Source organism: Furipterus horrens, unplaced genomic scaffold, assembly GCF_987537825.1.
Source record: "Furipterus horrens unplaced genomic scaffold, mFurHor1.1.pri manual_scaffold_10, whole genome shotgun sequence".
NCBI classification, from domain to species: Eukaryota; Metazoa; Chordata; class Mammalia; order Chiroptera; family Furipteridae; genus Furipterus; species Furipterus horrens.
The window spans coordinates 95,196,898-95,212,734 of NW_028327180.1; the positions used below are offsets into that span (position 1 = coordinate 95,196,898).

At 47.1% G+C, this 15,837-nt stretch overlaps 1 protein-coding gene across 1 annotated transcript in view; it reads left to right on the top strand.

The window, feature by feature from the left end:
- LOC150000980 (teneurin-2) overlaps positions 1-15,837 on the top strand; it is a 612,383-nt gene that overhangs the window by 579,508 nt on the left and 17,038 nt on the right. The window contains exons 22-23 of the mRNA XM_090288551.1: positions 2,621-2,796; positions 4,391-4,626. Coding sequence (XP_090144677.1) covers positions 2,621-2,796; positions 4,391-4,626 — 412 coding nt within the window. The remainder of the gene's footprint in view (positions 1-2,620; positions 2,797-4,390; positions 4,627-15,837) is intronic.

Genomic DNA, 15,837 nt, shown 5'->3' on the forward strand with positions numbered 1-15,837 from the left:
ATTCCTTTGACTATTTAGGGTCTCTTGTGGTTCCATACCAATTTTATAGTTGTTTGTTTTATTTCTATGAAAAATGCCTATTTGTTTTTTCATCACATAGTTTGTTTGTTATTTTGCTATTGATTTGTGTGAGTTCTTTATATGTTTTGGATATCAATACCTTATCAGGTATATGATTTGCAAGTATTTTCTCCCATTCAGTGGGTGTCTTTTTATTTTATTGATAGTTTTTTGCTCTGTGGAAGTTCTTTAGTTTGATGTAGTGCCTCTTGTTGATTGATAGAAAAAAAAATGGAATTTTTCCCTGGCTAGTGTGGCTCAGTTGGTTGGAGCATCATCCTATAAACTGAAAGGTCACAGATTTGATTCCTGGTAAAGGCCCAGGCTGAGGTTGAGGGTTCAGGCCCCGGCTGGGGTATGTACAAGAGGCAACCGATCAACATTTCTCTCCCTCTCTCTCTCCCTCCCTTCCCCTTTCTAAAATCAATGAGCATGTCCTTGGGTGAGGATAAAAAAAAAAATTGGAATTTTGATAGGGATTGCATTAAATAGTATGAGTTGATTGAGTGGTAATTGAGTCAGTTGCTTTGAGTGGTATGGACATTTTTTAAATACTAGTTCTTTTACTCCACAAGCACAGAACATCTTTCCATTTATTTGTATCTTCAATTTCTTTCATCAATGTCTTATAGTTTTCAGTGACGCATCTTTTACCTCCTCAGTTAAATTTTTTTCTAGGTATTTTATTCTTCTTGATGCAATTGAAAATGGGATTGTTTTTTAATTTTTTTCTTTCTGCTGGTTTGTTATTGCTGTATAGAAATGCGACAGATTTTTATATGTTGATTGTATATCCTGCAACTTTGCTGAATTTGTTTATTGGTTTTATCAGTGTTTTGGTGACATCTTTAGAGTTTTCTATTCCTATCATGGCATAGGCAAATAGTTTTACAGCTTTCTTTCAATTGGGATGCCTTTTCATGCCTAATTTCTCTGCCTCGGACTTCCAATATTATGTTACAAAGTGTCATCTTTGTCTTGTTCCCTGATCTTAGCAGAAAAGCTTTCAGCTTTATACTAGCTGTGGGCTGTAATAGATGGCCTTGATTATGTTGAGGCACGTTGCCTCTGTGCCTACTTTGCTGAGTTTTTATCATAAATGGATGTTGAATTCTGTCCAGTGCTTTTCTGAGTCTGTTGAGATGATCATGATATGTATCCTGCCTTTTGTTAACGTGGTATATCACGTTGATTGATTTGTGGACATTGAACTCTCTTTTCGTTCCCTGGAACAAATCCCACTCGGTCTCAGCCTTCAAGCGCCCACAGAGCTTGACTCTTCCTAGTTGACTCAGAAGCAACATTTCTCACGTCGCTGAGAGTCGGGATCCAGATCTGCATTTCTTTATTTCAGAAATATTGACCAAGCGCGCTCCATATCTGCTTTTGTAGTCGTAGGGCCAGAGTGATAGAGTCTAACAGGCCGCAGTGGTTCGGTGCAAAGAGTCCTCCCCCAAGGTCCTCCTACCCCACCATCTCCATCACTGCCATCTGCTAACTTCGTCCCAGTCTCCGGTCCAGTGGGAGTCACACCCAGAGGTTGGTAGTTTTTCCTTCTTTTTAACCCTCCAAGCAAAATTATCTTCTGTGTCCCACCTTCGTCCCCGTCCCTTCTCCAGTGGCAAATCTGATCTGAGTGACATCAAAGGTGTCTACATGTAGACCTTGAAAAGAGTCTGTTTCTCTTTCCTGGGGCTTAAGGAGGGCCCAGGCTTTCTGACTATAGGGGATCTTCCGGCATAGGGAAGTGCCGCCCTGCCCCCCAGTGGAACGGCAAGGCTCCTGCTAACGGAGGTAGAAAAAGCATTCTACCCTTAAAGATGACACAGACGGAATTTCAGGCAACTTGCTGGTAGCAGAGCTTGATCGCTGGTGTACCTAGACGTGGGTGCTGAGGACAACTGAGGTCAAGTGCGTCTTTGGAAAAACTGTCTGAAAAGGCTGCTTGGGGAGCTGAGCCATGGTTGGTTTGGGGCTACAGGATGAGGGAAACGGTGACAGGCAGCCAGACTCGCTATGCTTGAGCCAAGGCATGGAAGTGGCATTTGTCCCAGGCTGACAGCCCAGAGGACTATGAGGTGACAAGTGGCATGAGGCTGTATGAGTGTGGAAGACCAAGGGCATGGTCGGTCTCAAATGCTAGGCTTTGATTTGGTTGAGAAACCAATGGGGAAAGAGAAGCGACTTGAGGAAACTGTTCATGTTTAGGAAGGCTAACTTGGTGGCTTTGTGGGAAACGTGAAGAGCAGAAGATGCTCAGAAGCAGGTGTTCCCGCTAACCTGGGAAAGCACAATGAAGTACACCCTGCTGGAGGTGAGATGCTTTTACTGTGTTGAGTCAGGTTTATCAGTGGATTGTAGAAAGTGTCACCACCGTATCTCAGAGCAGGTAGGTATTTTGAGGACTGTGACAAGGGGCCTCCAACTGATGTCCCACCCGGTCACTCCACCTTCCAATCTCTTCCTCTGGCCCCATGACCCTGTCCATTGCACAGTTCTGAGTGTTGGGCAAGACTTCAGCCCCAATAACTGTGTTTCAACCAGTGTGTCTGTCCTCCAGCTATGACCATGAGGGCCGCCTGACCAATGTGACACGCCCCACAGGGGTGGTAACCAGTCTGCACCGGGAAATGGAGAAATCCATCACCATCGACATTGAGAACTCCAACCGTGATGATGACGTCACTGTTATTACCAACCTGTCTTCAGTGGAAGCCTCCTACACAGTGGTGCAAGGTGAGCCCCCCACTCCCCACCACTCCACCCTTGAACTCACCCCCAGAGGTGTGATACCAAGCCTCTGTGGACGCCCACAGACCTACAGCACCCCTCAGCTTGCTGTTTTAGTGAGAGTCACAGCGAACAAATTCCACAAGAGCTCAGCCTTGTAGAAAATGACTTAATGAGATTCAGGAGAATGTCATCTTTACCGAACCATCTAGACATTTGGAAATGGTTCCAGGCTTCTCTGAAAACATCAGTCAGTGTCATCCCCACCTCCTAGCTCTACATCACTCCCCCGACCCCAGGGCACACGGTTACCTTCACAAAGGCCCTTTATTCTTGGTGGCCCACCTTTTTTTTTTTTTTTTTTTTTTTTTGGCCCATTCTAATTCTCTCTTCCAGGCATTTGTCTGGTGAGTTGATTGTCCTGCAATCAGAGCTCTTTAGCATGCTCTTACCAAGACAGGGATCGCAAAGGTTTCTGACCCCACCCCCACCCCCGCGTGGTTACTGTTGCTATTCGACATGACATAGAGTCCAAGGCAAGCACAGGGGCTGGCGAGAAAAGGGATCGTGCAGATTAATTTTTCTTTTAATTAAGATATAATGTCAGTGGGTTAGCCCATTGTCGGAGGATAAAAGTGTCCTCCCAGTAGATAAATGGTGACATTTCTGGACTATTATCCCACAGTAGAGTCTGTTTCAATGACTCTTTTTCTGCTCTGTCAAATGATTAATGATGTAGAATCCGTCTTCCGCATGATGGCTCTAGTCACAGGAGTGACAGGTCCGTACTTTTCTCTACCCCCAAAGCCAGCGTTCCAGGGGCCAGCCCAGCTGGACGCCTTCCACCAAATAATCAGGAAGCAACATGTCTGTAAAACGAGTCTCCGATTCACATTTCCTTCCGGGAACTTTTTGATAAAGGAAAAGGTCAAAGGCCTGGTTGACGAGTACAGATCCCATTTGTGCAGATTAGCACATATTATTGGCACCCACGGGCTGTCTACCCCCTGCTAGCTGAATCCCTTTAGAGTTTTCCTGAGCAGTGGTGGCATCGTGGTGAGGTCAACAGCCAGGTCATGAGAGCCAAGACGGTTGCTTGGTCACTTGATTTTTTTTTTTTTTTTGAAGAATCCTAGATGTGATTTGCAGTCACTCTGATCTGTGGCTAAACCAGCAACCTCAGGTTAGACGGTAAGCAAAAGGGAAATATACACATGTATATATACACACATTTAAGTCGTTATTTTGTTTATTTTTGTCCGTCTAAGCTAAAGTATATGTTAAAGATCAGGGACTGGATTGACACAAATTGTGTAGGCAATAGACATCTTTAAAGGTACTACTAATAGTCCTCAGTGAGTAAAAGAAGAATATCACAGCATAATTATTTCTGGAGCACCACGCACTCATAATGATCTTCTCTCCACGGCTCAGTCGCATCTCCCCTACTCACCTTCTCATCGTGTGTATGTTCCTTGAAGGCAGCCTTAGGGTGACAGCTGCAAATCCCGTGGAAACCTATAAAGACAGGGGCTCTGTTCTCTGGTGACAGAGGGAATCATTCCTTTCCCTCTCCCCTCCCCCGCTTGCATTTCTCCAGATCAAGTGCGAAACAGCTACCAGCTCTGTAATAACGGGACCCTGAGGGTGATGTACGCCAATGGGATGGGTGTCAGCTTCCACAGCGAGCCCCATGTCTTAGCCGGCACCATCACCCCCACCATTGGGCGCTGCAACGTCTCCCTGCCCATGGAGAACGGCCTCAACTCCATTGAGTGGCGCCTGAGAAAGGAACAGATTAAAGGCAAAGTCACCATCTTTGGCAGGAAGCTCCGGGTAAGTGGTTCCGCCCAACCTGTCACCACAAAGCAGCAGGGGGACGCTTTTTCCCTCAGGAGCTGAGGAAATTTCCCAGTGTCCCAGCCTCCATTCTTCTTTTCCTTTCTGGAAAAGACTAGTCTTTCCCTCGGAAGGCAGGAGCCATATATCCCTCTGGGACTGATACCTTGGGCAAAACATTCTCCATGTCCTAGGATGGAAAAAGGCGGGGTTGCCCACGCGCTACAGCTGGAGATAGCTTCAGCCTTCTTTCCACACTTGCTGTCTTCTCCCTCCACTCCCACTGTGTGGCCAGTGCAGCGGATGAGTTGGTGCCAGGGTCATGTGTGGTCTGGGTAATTTGCTAAACCCTGGAGGAAAAACCATTGCTAATGCACCCCTTACACCCCACGAGGGGACAGACTGGTAGACTATCCAGATGCAGGATCCTTTGATGGGTTGAGTGAGAAGAGAGAGGAGCGGTGACCCAGCCTGCAGGATCCGGGCAGGCTTCCCCAGAGGAAGGAACCGCCAACTCTAGCCTCCCCCGACGAGGCAGCTTACAAGTTATAGCTTCAAAATAAATACATAACATTTGTGGAGAACTTTCGTGATATATGAACTACATTAAATGCTTTATTTGTATTCATATTGTTTTCAGCAGACCCGTGGGGGTAGTTATGATCACCTCCATTTTTCAGATGAGGAAACACAGACTCTGGGAAGTTAAATAACCCGTTCAGGGGCACAGAGGATAGAACATGGCAAAGCCAGGACTCAGCCCCAGTTCTGTGTTTCTGTGTGGTTCCCTGACCAGCATTCTTAACCACCAGGCCACACAGCTATTGTTCAGATCCACCAACAGCCAGATCATCTGGGTCCTGCTCTGGTCATTTATCTGACACTCAGGACTCTTTCTTACCCCCAGGAGCAATCCTGCGACCCCAGGCTCCATCTAATCTGGCACATGTTTATTGAAAACCTTCTATGAGCCAGGTACCATGCTATGCCCAGGAAACACATGGCACACCAGCCCTCCCACAGCTCGTTTGCAGCCGTGGGAGGAGAGGGGCAAGAGGGGCAAGCAATAAGTGAACTAATAACTGAAATAGCTGCAGATTGAGATGAGCACTAGGAAGACAGTGGACAGTGGGACATGGCGGGGTTAACACATGCTTCGGAAGCCCTGAGAGTGGAAGGCTTACTTACCATCGAGAGAACCAGGGTCATCACTTCTACCAGGTTATTAGATTGAAGTGCAGCCAGCCCAGGTGACCTCCCTGCAGAACCGTGTCGTTCCACGTTCAGATTCTGCCTCTGTCTGGTTGGAGTTTAATTCTCCACATCGGGTTATCGGCTGGCTCCCATGTTTCTCTTCCTCTGCTGGTATCTGCAGAGTTGCCAGCTGCATGCCATATCTTCCTAAAGACAAAAATGAAATGGGATTAGCAGTTAAACCCTTAATAACTGGATTTCCAGGCTGTACGATTGATTTTTGATATGCTGCGCTGTCGAAGTTGATTGCAAGTAGCAATCACGCCTTTTCTCTGATAAATGAGTTATGCATTTTGACTAAGTTTTCGAAGTAAAGATAAAATGGGGCCCTAAAATAAAATGCCTATCATCCCAACTCTGAATATTAAAAATCTTAATAATGGGACTTGTGGTAATGAGCAGAAGTCAGACGCTCAAGTCTTATGACTGCATCTCTGCCAGGGTTAGATCTGCTGGCATCATGTTTATGCAAATCAGAACACAGCTTTATCTATCAACACCTCAACACTTAATTGTCTAGTGTTCGTTCCCGTAACAATAATCACCTATCCATTTAACTCTCTTAAATGAAAATCACTATGAGATTATAACGGGTCGAGTGGACTAAAAATGTAATTTGAAAATGAGGGAGAAAGCCTGGAATTTATTTGCATCTCATTTATTGTAATGCAATTCATAAATTGTTTAGTGAATGAAATGAAAAGCAACGCCCAGAAATTGCAGGAGAGCAGGTGGAAAGGTACCATGGAGTGGGGTGTGGGTTAAGAGTGTCCCTTTCCTTGGATGCTTCGTGAGCCCAGGGCAGGGAAGTTTGCAGCTGCTCAGCCGCAGGGATCTGCAGGCTCTTCTCCCCTTCCCTTATCTTGGGTCCTGACCTTGCTTTTTACTCCACTTTGACGGCATTGTCACATGGGGCCCTGGAATCTTTCGCTTCCTCAAAAGATATTTACAGAATGGACTCTTAGGAGAACATTATAGTTTATAATTATAACTGTTTTCCTGAGTGTGTCTAGTTTTATTTTCTTCTCGGTTTAAGTCTCTTCGGCATTGGGGCTGAAAAAGAAACTCATGTTTCAAATGTTTAAAAAGGGTGTTTACTAGGTGCCAGCTCTATGTCAAGGATGATGGAGTGAGTAGGCCCTTGAGAAGAGAAAGAAAACGCAATCCTTGCCACCAAGAAGCTGACAGTCTAGTGGAGGAGAACATGTAAAGAAAGTGATGTAAGCTCTAACAGAGGCTACTGTCACAAGGTCAGGGACACTGCCTGTGTCCTTCAGGAGAGGATAGGCTATGGCCAGGTAACAAGCCCCTGAATCGTGGGCTCAACACATCGCAGGCGAGATGAGCCAGGCAGCCCTCCACAGTGATGGCTCACTGTAGTTTCTCTGCCTTGTGATCCTGCCCTTTTAAGCACATGGCCTCTAGGCCGCGGTGGCAGGGGAGGAGGGCTTGGGTGATTGAAGGGAGCTTAATGAGCAGGGCTCAGCCACCCGAGTCAGGTCTGAAGTTTGACGGGAGATCGGGACGAGCATCCCAGAAAAGCTGGAATCAGCTCGGAAGAGCAGTAGGAATTAGCCGGGCAAAGAGCTAGGGAAGCCGTGACCAGACCTCAGAGGGTTGCCTGTGAAACAGCAAAGAGGTCAGGAAAGCGAATGGCATTTCAGAAAACTGTAACTCAGTGTTGCCAGAGAGAAGGGGATGTGTTATTCTGGGTGCGTATTTTTTAAAAAGAGCGAGGTGGCTGGGGCGACACGTGGGACTATTTTGCTGGGCTGGCATTTATCCTGAGGACGGCGGGGAGCTGGTTCAGGGCTTAATTAGCGGAGGGATGTGTTGGGATGTGTGGTGTTAGAAAGACCTCTCAGAGCCCAAAAATAAATCTTTGCTTAGATGGTCAATTAATATAAGACAAAGGAGGTAAGAATATACAGCGGGATAAGGACAGTCTCTTCAGTAAGTGGTGTCGGCAAAACAGGACAGGCACATGCAAAACAATGAAATTGGACCGCTTTCTTACACCAGATACGAAAATAAACTCAAAATGGGTTAAAGGCTTAAATGTGAGGCCTGAAACCATAAAACTCCTAGAAGAAAACATAGGCAGTAAACCCTTTGACATCAGTCTTAGCAATATCTTTTTGGATATATCTCCTCGAGCAAGAGAAATGAAAGAAAGAAAGAAAGAGAGAGAGAGAGAGAGAGAGAGAGAGGGAGGGAGGGAGGGAGGGAGGGAGAGAGAGAGAGAGAGAGAGAAGAGAGAAGAGAGAGAAGAGAGAGAGAGAGAGAAAGAAAGAAAGAAAGAAAGAAAGAAAGAAAGAAAGAAAGAAAGAAAGAAAGAAAGAAATGGGACATTAAACTAAAAAGCTTTGCACCGTGAAGGAAACCACCAACAAAACAAAAAGACAACCCATTGAATGGGAGATTTTTGCAAATGATATATCTGATAAAGGGGTAATTTCTATTCAAGCTATATAAACAACTCATACAACTTAACACAAAACAAAACGAAACAAAAAAATAATCCCAATTAAATAATGGGCAGAGAACCTGAATAGACTATTTCTCCCCAGAGGACATACAGATGGCCCACAGACACATGTAAAGATCAGGGAAATGCAGATTAACACCACAATGAGCTATCACCTCACACCTGTCCGGACAGCCACCATCAATAGGTCCACCACCAACAAGTGCTGGCGAGGATGTGGAGGAGAGGGAGCCCTGATGCACTATCCGTGGGACCGTAAATTAGTGCAGCCACTGTGGAGAACATGGTGGAGATTGCTCAGAAAATTAAAAATAAGAGCTGCCATGGGAAAAAGCAATTTCACTCTGGGTATTTATCTGAAGAAAACAAAAACACTAATTTGAAAAGACACACGCGCCCCTGCGATTTATTGTGGCAGTACTAGTAATAGCCAAGCTATGGGAAATAGCCAAGCTATGGGAGCCGCCTCAACGTCCATCAACAGATGAATGGGTGAAGAGGAGGCACATATATACCATGGAACATTAATCAGCAATAAAAAAAATAATAATAATGAACTCTAGCCATTGGTGACAACACGAATGGACCTGGAGGATATCGTGCTAAGTGAAAAGGGTCAGAGCAAAAAAATACCATATGATCTCATTTCCATGTGGGCACTAAAAAAATAAAGAAAGAATGAATGAACAAAAGGCACATAGATGCACAGAATAAGCTGATAGTTACTAAAGGGGAGGAGGGTGGGATGAAGGGGGGGAGAGATAAATAAATGATTTTTTAATAAATAAGACAATAAAAAGCAAAACTATCATTACTTGAGGAATCTGTAAGCACGTACAGTTCACCTTTCGGGGGTTTCTCTCCACCATGACCCCATAGACTGGGAAGCTCAGTGGCTGTCCCAACTTTGGGGACTGGCCTGCCAGGCTATGTGAAGGAGAGAGGCTGGGAACTGAACCCCGAAACAGAGGTGTGAGATTCTGACCACTCTGGTCCTACCTCTGGGGAGGGGGAAGTTCAATAATTGCCACCAATGCGGCCAGCACCCAGTAAATGTCGCTCCCCCATGGGCAGCAGGGAACTTGCAGGGATTCTGGGGTGCAGTACCTGAGGGCGTCATGTCTTGAAGCAGGTGGCCTGACCCTCGCCAGGACTCCTGGGAGTCGGGCCCATGGAGCGTGTGAGGGCCCAGGCTCTGAGCTTCTCTGGAATTCAGAGAAGACCAAAGGTCCCAGAGGAGCTATCAGGCTAGAGCAGGGCGCAGTGAAATGCCGACCCACCTCGGTGCCCCTCCTAATAGCAGCCCCATGAGGGACATCCGTTAGCTGAGGAACAGGACTGCAGCTCTTCCTTGTGCGCTGGTGGGACGTAAGATGGCAGATGGACCACAGCCTCCAACCACAAGCTTCGTGAGGCTTTGGCAACGTTTCGCGTGTTCGTCCCTTCTTCCCTGCCCAGATTCGGTGTGGGGAAGACTTTCTGTATCCTTCCACGGACTTCTCAAGCAATCTCAGAGGAAAGCATCCTCCTCTCCCCGCTTCCCACACACCACTCTTGTTTGTCTTCTCTCTGGCCTTTCAAAAACGCTTGGAAGAGTTGTAATGGGGCGCCCGTAAGCTCTGTGAACACAGGGATCATCTCCCTGGTGACAGGTGCTCTGTGGCAGGCACTAGGACAGCAGGCGCCAAGGAAGGCGGGGCGACCACCCGCCTCGAGCTTCTCCTTGGAAGGGGTTCACGCATGACTTCCACCACGTCCCCCACCAACAGCAGGCGTGTGTTCACACACGCTGCCCCATGCCTGTCAGGAGTCTTTCCTCTGCAAAGGGCAGGAAGTGCACTCAAACTAGCTCCATAAAAAAGGGCATGGGTTCCCCCACAAGAGAGGGGCTAGCTCAGTGAGTGCACAAGCCCACAAGATGTCATTAGGCTCGTGTGTGTGTGTGTGTGTGTGTGTGTGTGTGTGTGTCTGTCTGTCTGTTCCTATGTGTCTGTCCCTGTCTCTTTCTCCCTCCCTCCCTTTCTCATAGCCCCCTTCTCTCTCTCAGCAGTGTTTCTCCTACATCAGAATGGTGACCTCTTCCCACTGCGCAGAAGCGGGGGTGGGGGGGCATCAGGCAAGACTTGGTCCAGGTTGACTCCAAGCCGACCTCAGCTCAGCTTAGTGAACCCAGAGAAAAGAGGAAAGCATCTCCCCCGGCATCTATGTAAAAACAAACAAACAAACAAAAAACTAAAAAACAAAACAACAAAAACCATGGAGGGACTGTGATTGGCCGAGCACAGATGGCGTTCCCGTCCCTGGGCCAATCACTGGTCAGCAAAATGGGGATCTGTGATTCACCAGGCCTGGATCACATGGATCTTATGATGGACATCTCAGGAAGACTGCCTGAGAAGGGGAAACCTTAGAGAAAGGAGGTGCCGTAACCACAGAGCATAGGTTACATCATGCGTGTGTGCACGCGAAGACACAGCAGATACATTCCGTATCTTCCAAAGCCGGTCATCGAGCGAAATGCTGGCCCTGAGGCTCTGTAAGTGCATCCTGCCTCCCCCTCACCCCAGCGGGCTTTTTTTCTAGACTTTCGGGAGACAGAACTGAAACTGACCCCCTCTATTAAGATTTAAAACTTCTGCTCTTTGACTTCGTGCGTGATTCTCTCCGACAAGGAAAGCACATCACCGCCTCCGGGATAGCTCCTCCTGTGTATGATTTACATAAAGGTTGCAAAAGCAAGAAGCAGCTACATGTGTGGGCGGCAGAACAAAAGAAAAATCGCTTCCAAGGTGATCTTCCATGTGATATTGGTATTAGTGTTCCTAGTATTCCAAGAAGAAGTGGGAGTCAGTAATTTTGTTTTGGTTTCCATGTAATTCATATGACACTGCAATTACATGTTGGCTGGTGTTACTTTTACTCTTGTGGCAAATGACACAGACATAAGAGACTGTTGCCTGTAACCCGAGCAGAAGGCAAGGCCGTGTGGCTGGAGCAAACTAGCCGGGGGTGGGACCAAGTGGCTGGGGCCTTATTGGCCCTGGTAAGGATCTTGGAAACACAGAAGTCCTCCCCGTATTTACCCTCCAGGGAATGCAAAGGAGCATTGGTCTTAGACACTAAGAGACATGCGACATACTTGGCGTCTGAAAATTCAAGTTGAAGGGTGACAAGTACAAGCTCGTTCTGGGCGTCTGGGCGGAGCCTCCATGGTAGATGCCATTCTTCTCTGCCGTATCCCTGCCAGGGCCCCCCCCACCCCCCACTAGAATATTCCCACAGCATCTGAAACAGCTCTCTGCCTGTCAACGACCCTTGCTTACTACTCAAACTTTCACTGGCTCCCCCCACCCCCACCCTTGGAGTGCCTGACTCTTCTCCCAGCCTCACCTGGGAAGTCTTACTCCTACACATTCCAAGCCCCCGCGGAGGCAACACTGCCTTTGGTAAACGGTCCTTGTCAGCCCAGTTCTGGCTAAGTGTCCCTCCTCCGGTCCCATTATTTCTTCCCTGTGTGTATTCTCATTACCACACCCATGTTTTTCATTGTTGGTTCACGTGTCTTTATCCTCCTTAACCTGGAAGCGCTGCGAGGGCAGGGGCCATAACTTTCTTGCTCTATCTTAAGTGCTGATCACAGTAACAAGCACATAGTAGGTGCTCAGTAAATATTGCAATGAATGAATGGATGGGATTTTAAGGTGACATCGTGAAAATCTGCTCCTTCGGACCTCTGTTAATTCTAGGTCCTGACAGGGGGCTTTGGGGGAAGCCTCCCAGAGTGACACTAATTGCTTTTGGAAAGAAGCCCTTCAGATATTTGAAGAACACAGATGTCCTGATTGCGTTTTCTGTGCTCGGTTGTCCGTGTTAGCACCTTAGCTCATCAAAGCTGCCAGGAGTCTTAAACTCACCTAATTCAAGCCCTTTATTGTCAAATGTGGGTTAAGCCCCAAGCACTGTCCAAAATAAGAGGGACATTAAGAAAATGAAGATCAAGTTCTTCCCCACCAGACGCTCACCGGCTGCTACAGGTAAAGCAAACAGAGGCGTGCGCGGTCAAGGTGCTGCGTTGCAATGACAAAGCTCATCCCTGTCAGAACTGCACCTCAGGTTCAGGTCTTTTCACTGTTCCACCTCACCACCATCCAAAGCAGCAAGCCCCCCAAACAGCGTTTGCTTGGGGAACACACTGCCGAGTGCGTGCGCGGAGGCTTGCCCTTCTAATGATGCATTATTTATGCTTAGCACGTTGTTCTGTCTGCAGAAGCCCGGATTCCAGTGGAGTACTGAGACTCGGGATATGGTGGCAAGGGGCAGCCGATTTCTAAATCCCAGGGGACTGACCCAGAAAGGGAATGGAGTTGCCATCTAAGCCAGGCTTTTCGTCTCAGCAGGTGAATCCCCAAGCTCCCCAAGGCAGGAATTCTGCTTTTAAACATCACCAGGCATGGAGAATCCCATGCCCTTCCTCACCGATCTTTTCTGGATTTGCTCCAAGTACGATGGGCAGGTGGTTCTTCCCGAAGTCTAACTGAAAGCTCTCCTGCTGTACTACAATGCCCCTCCCTGGAGGGGACCCCACCCAGTGTTAATTTCCTCCTTCTCCTCACCAGCTCCCATCACTGACCCCAAGTTCAGTTACAGTGGCTGGTTATGGCCTCAGCAGGGCCATTGTCACGGCAGTGGTTCCTTTTCTCAGGGTTTTTTATGAGCCTCCTTGTGACAGGCGGGTGCTTGGTGAGATCAAAACATTCTAGGGGCAGATTCCACAGGGGAAGCTCCTTCCCAGAGTCTGCCCTCGACAAAAATAAAAACTATGCTAAATAGCTGACTTTTATTAACTGGGGAAGCCAGGCTGAGGAAAAATGCTCGATAATTAAAAATAATGGTTTCCTTACGAACACAAAATTGTATTAATTTAAAAATTGGTTTCTCAATTGCTGAATACCTACCGAGCCAGCTGGGAAGGGAATTGTGCTGATCCTGACAGTGAAAATAATTCAAAATAACTTTTATGTTCTCCAGGAAGCCTCAAGGTTAATTTAAATATTGTTAGATGGGTAATTTAATTCAGAATAAGAGAACAGTATGGCTAAATTAAAGCTTCTGCACACTCTAAACTGGGGGTGGGTGGGAGGGAAGCAGGTGCCCATGAAGGGTTGAACATGCCATCAAAACCCCAGCATCTCACACCCCACAGCTGAGTACCCCCTCTTCACAAACGGTACCCTCAAAAGTAAAGATACTCATTTCTAATCAAATTACACAACTGATCCGAACTGCCTGGCTCTGTTTCCGGTGAATTTATCATATTTAATTGTTCGAAGGATTGGACATTTTTATAGAAATTGCCCATTTTAAAAGCTAACTTAAAGCGACATCTCCCCGATGAGTACATAGGTGGGTCCTGACATCGCTCCCCCTTGTATGAGGATCAATTAACAACTGTCCAGAGAGAAGACGCCCCTGAGAGAATCCTAGGACACAGTGAGGCAGAAGCAGCTACCTGCACCCCAGAGACCAGGACAGCCGGCATTAGAAGGACAAGCGGAGCCGCTCCAGGCTGACCGCAGGCCCCGCCTCCCCTGAGCAGCTCAGCACCATGCTGACAGGTCGCCCGGGAGCTCGTGGTTCCTCCGTGGGAAAAGAGAGCTCAGAGGGGACCTCCAGGGCCCCAACATTGGGGATCGCTTTGGGAGAGCCCTAGTCTGGTGCTGCCCCACAGAGATTGCAGGGGAACCGGATGGTGACGAAGAAGGAAGGAGGGCTGTCTGACAACCAGCACTTGGATCTTGGCAGTCACAGCTCCTGTCAGCAGAGCCCAGGTCGAAGTCCCAGCCGGCGGCTTTGCTCATTTGCAGCACCAAGCTGGTGGCACAGTCTAACGGTGGAAGTCAGCAGGGTGATGGTCTGCCCTCGCCAGGCGGGAGAGCCGAGGCATGGCCCCGGCGGACTGGACGGGCTGGCTTGAGCACCTGAAGGCTGCAGAGCCCAGCAAGCCTCAAGCCCCCAGGTGGACCGGCAGAGCTGATCGCACCAGAATGGAGCCAGGACAGGGCGTGGAGGGTCCCTCTGCCTTGCCCAGACAGGAGGAGGTTGTTCACAGCCCACCCTCTGCGGAGTATAGCTCCCTGGCCCTGTGGACCAGAAAGCCTATTTGGGAAATTTGAAAGGTGCCTCCTACCCTCCAGGCAAGGGAGCTGGGTCTTAGTCCCGCCCACTCTGAGTGTGGCTCCCCACCCTGACTGGCCAGAGGACAGCCACAGATAATACAATTTAAAAATGGGCAAAGGACTTGAACAGACATTTTCCAGAGAAGATACATGAACCCCCAACAGGTACATGAAAAGATGCTCAACATCGCTAATCACTAGGGAAATGCACATCAAAACCACAATGAGATGCCACCTCGTGCCTGTTGGAATGGCCATCATTAAAAAGATAAAGAGACAAATGCTGGTGAAGATGTAGAGAAAAGGGGCTTCTGTGCGCTGTTGGTGGGAACATAAATTGTTGCGGCCACTGTGGACAACAGTATGGAGGATCCTCAAACAATTAAAAATAGAAATACCATCTGATCCAGCAATTCCATTCTGAGAATATAGTCAAAGAAAATGAAAACACTATGTCAGAGAGATATCTACACTCCCATATTCAGAGCAGAATTATTATTCACAATAGCCAAGACATGGAAACAACCTAAGTGTCCATCAATGGGTGAATGTCTGAAGAAGATGTAGGGTACATACGTACATACATGCATACATACACACACATACCCAATGGAATGTTACTCAGCTATACAAAGTGAGGAAATTCTGCCATTTGCAACAATATGGATGGACTTGGAGGGGATTATGCTAAGTAAAGTAAGTCAGATGAAGACAAATGTATGATTTCACTTATATGCGGAATCTTAAATAAAAAAAAACTAAAACAAAAAAGAGATCTGATTATTTGCAGTTGCTAGACACAGGGGTAGCGGAAGGGGAAATTGGAGGAAGGTTTTCAAAAAGTACAAACTTCCAGTCATAAAATAACGGAGTACTAGAAACATAACGTACAAGTTAATGACTATAGTGAGCACCACTGACTGTGATATATAAGAAGGGTGTTGAGAGAGTGAATCCTAAGAGTTCTCATTACAAGGAGAAAACTCTTCTTTCTTTTTTTCTGTATGAGATGATGGATGTTAACTAAATGTACCACAGTAATCATTTCATGACATATGTAAGTCAAATCATTATGCAGTATACCTTAAACTTGTACATTAATGTATGTCAGTTATATCTTAATCAAACAAAAGAATAAAAGTTAATTCCAACCAGGGCTATAGCAAAACCCAATTCCCAGGGACATGGTGAATTTGGGGAAAAAAATCCTACTGTGAATTATCAATGGCTAATGGTTGACCCCTATTACTTCTTTATGGATGGTGGACCCAGACAAGGGGTCAGAGGCCT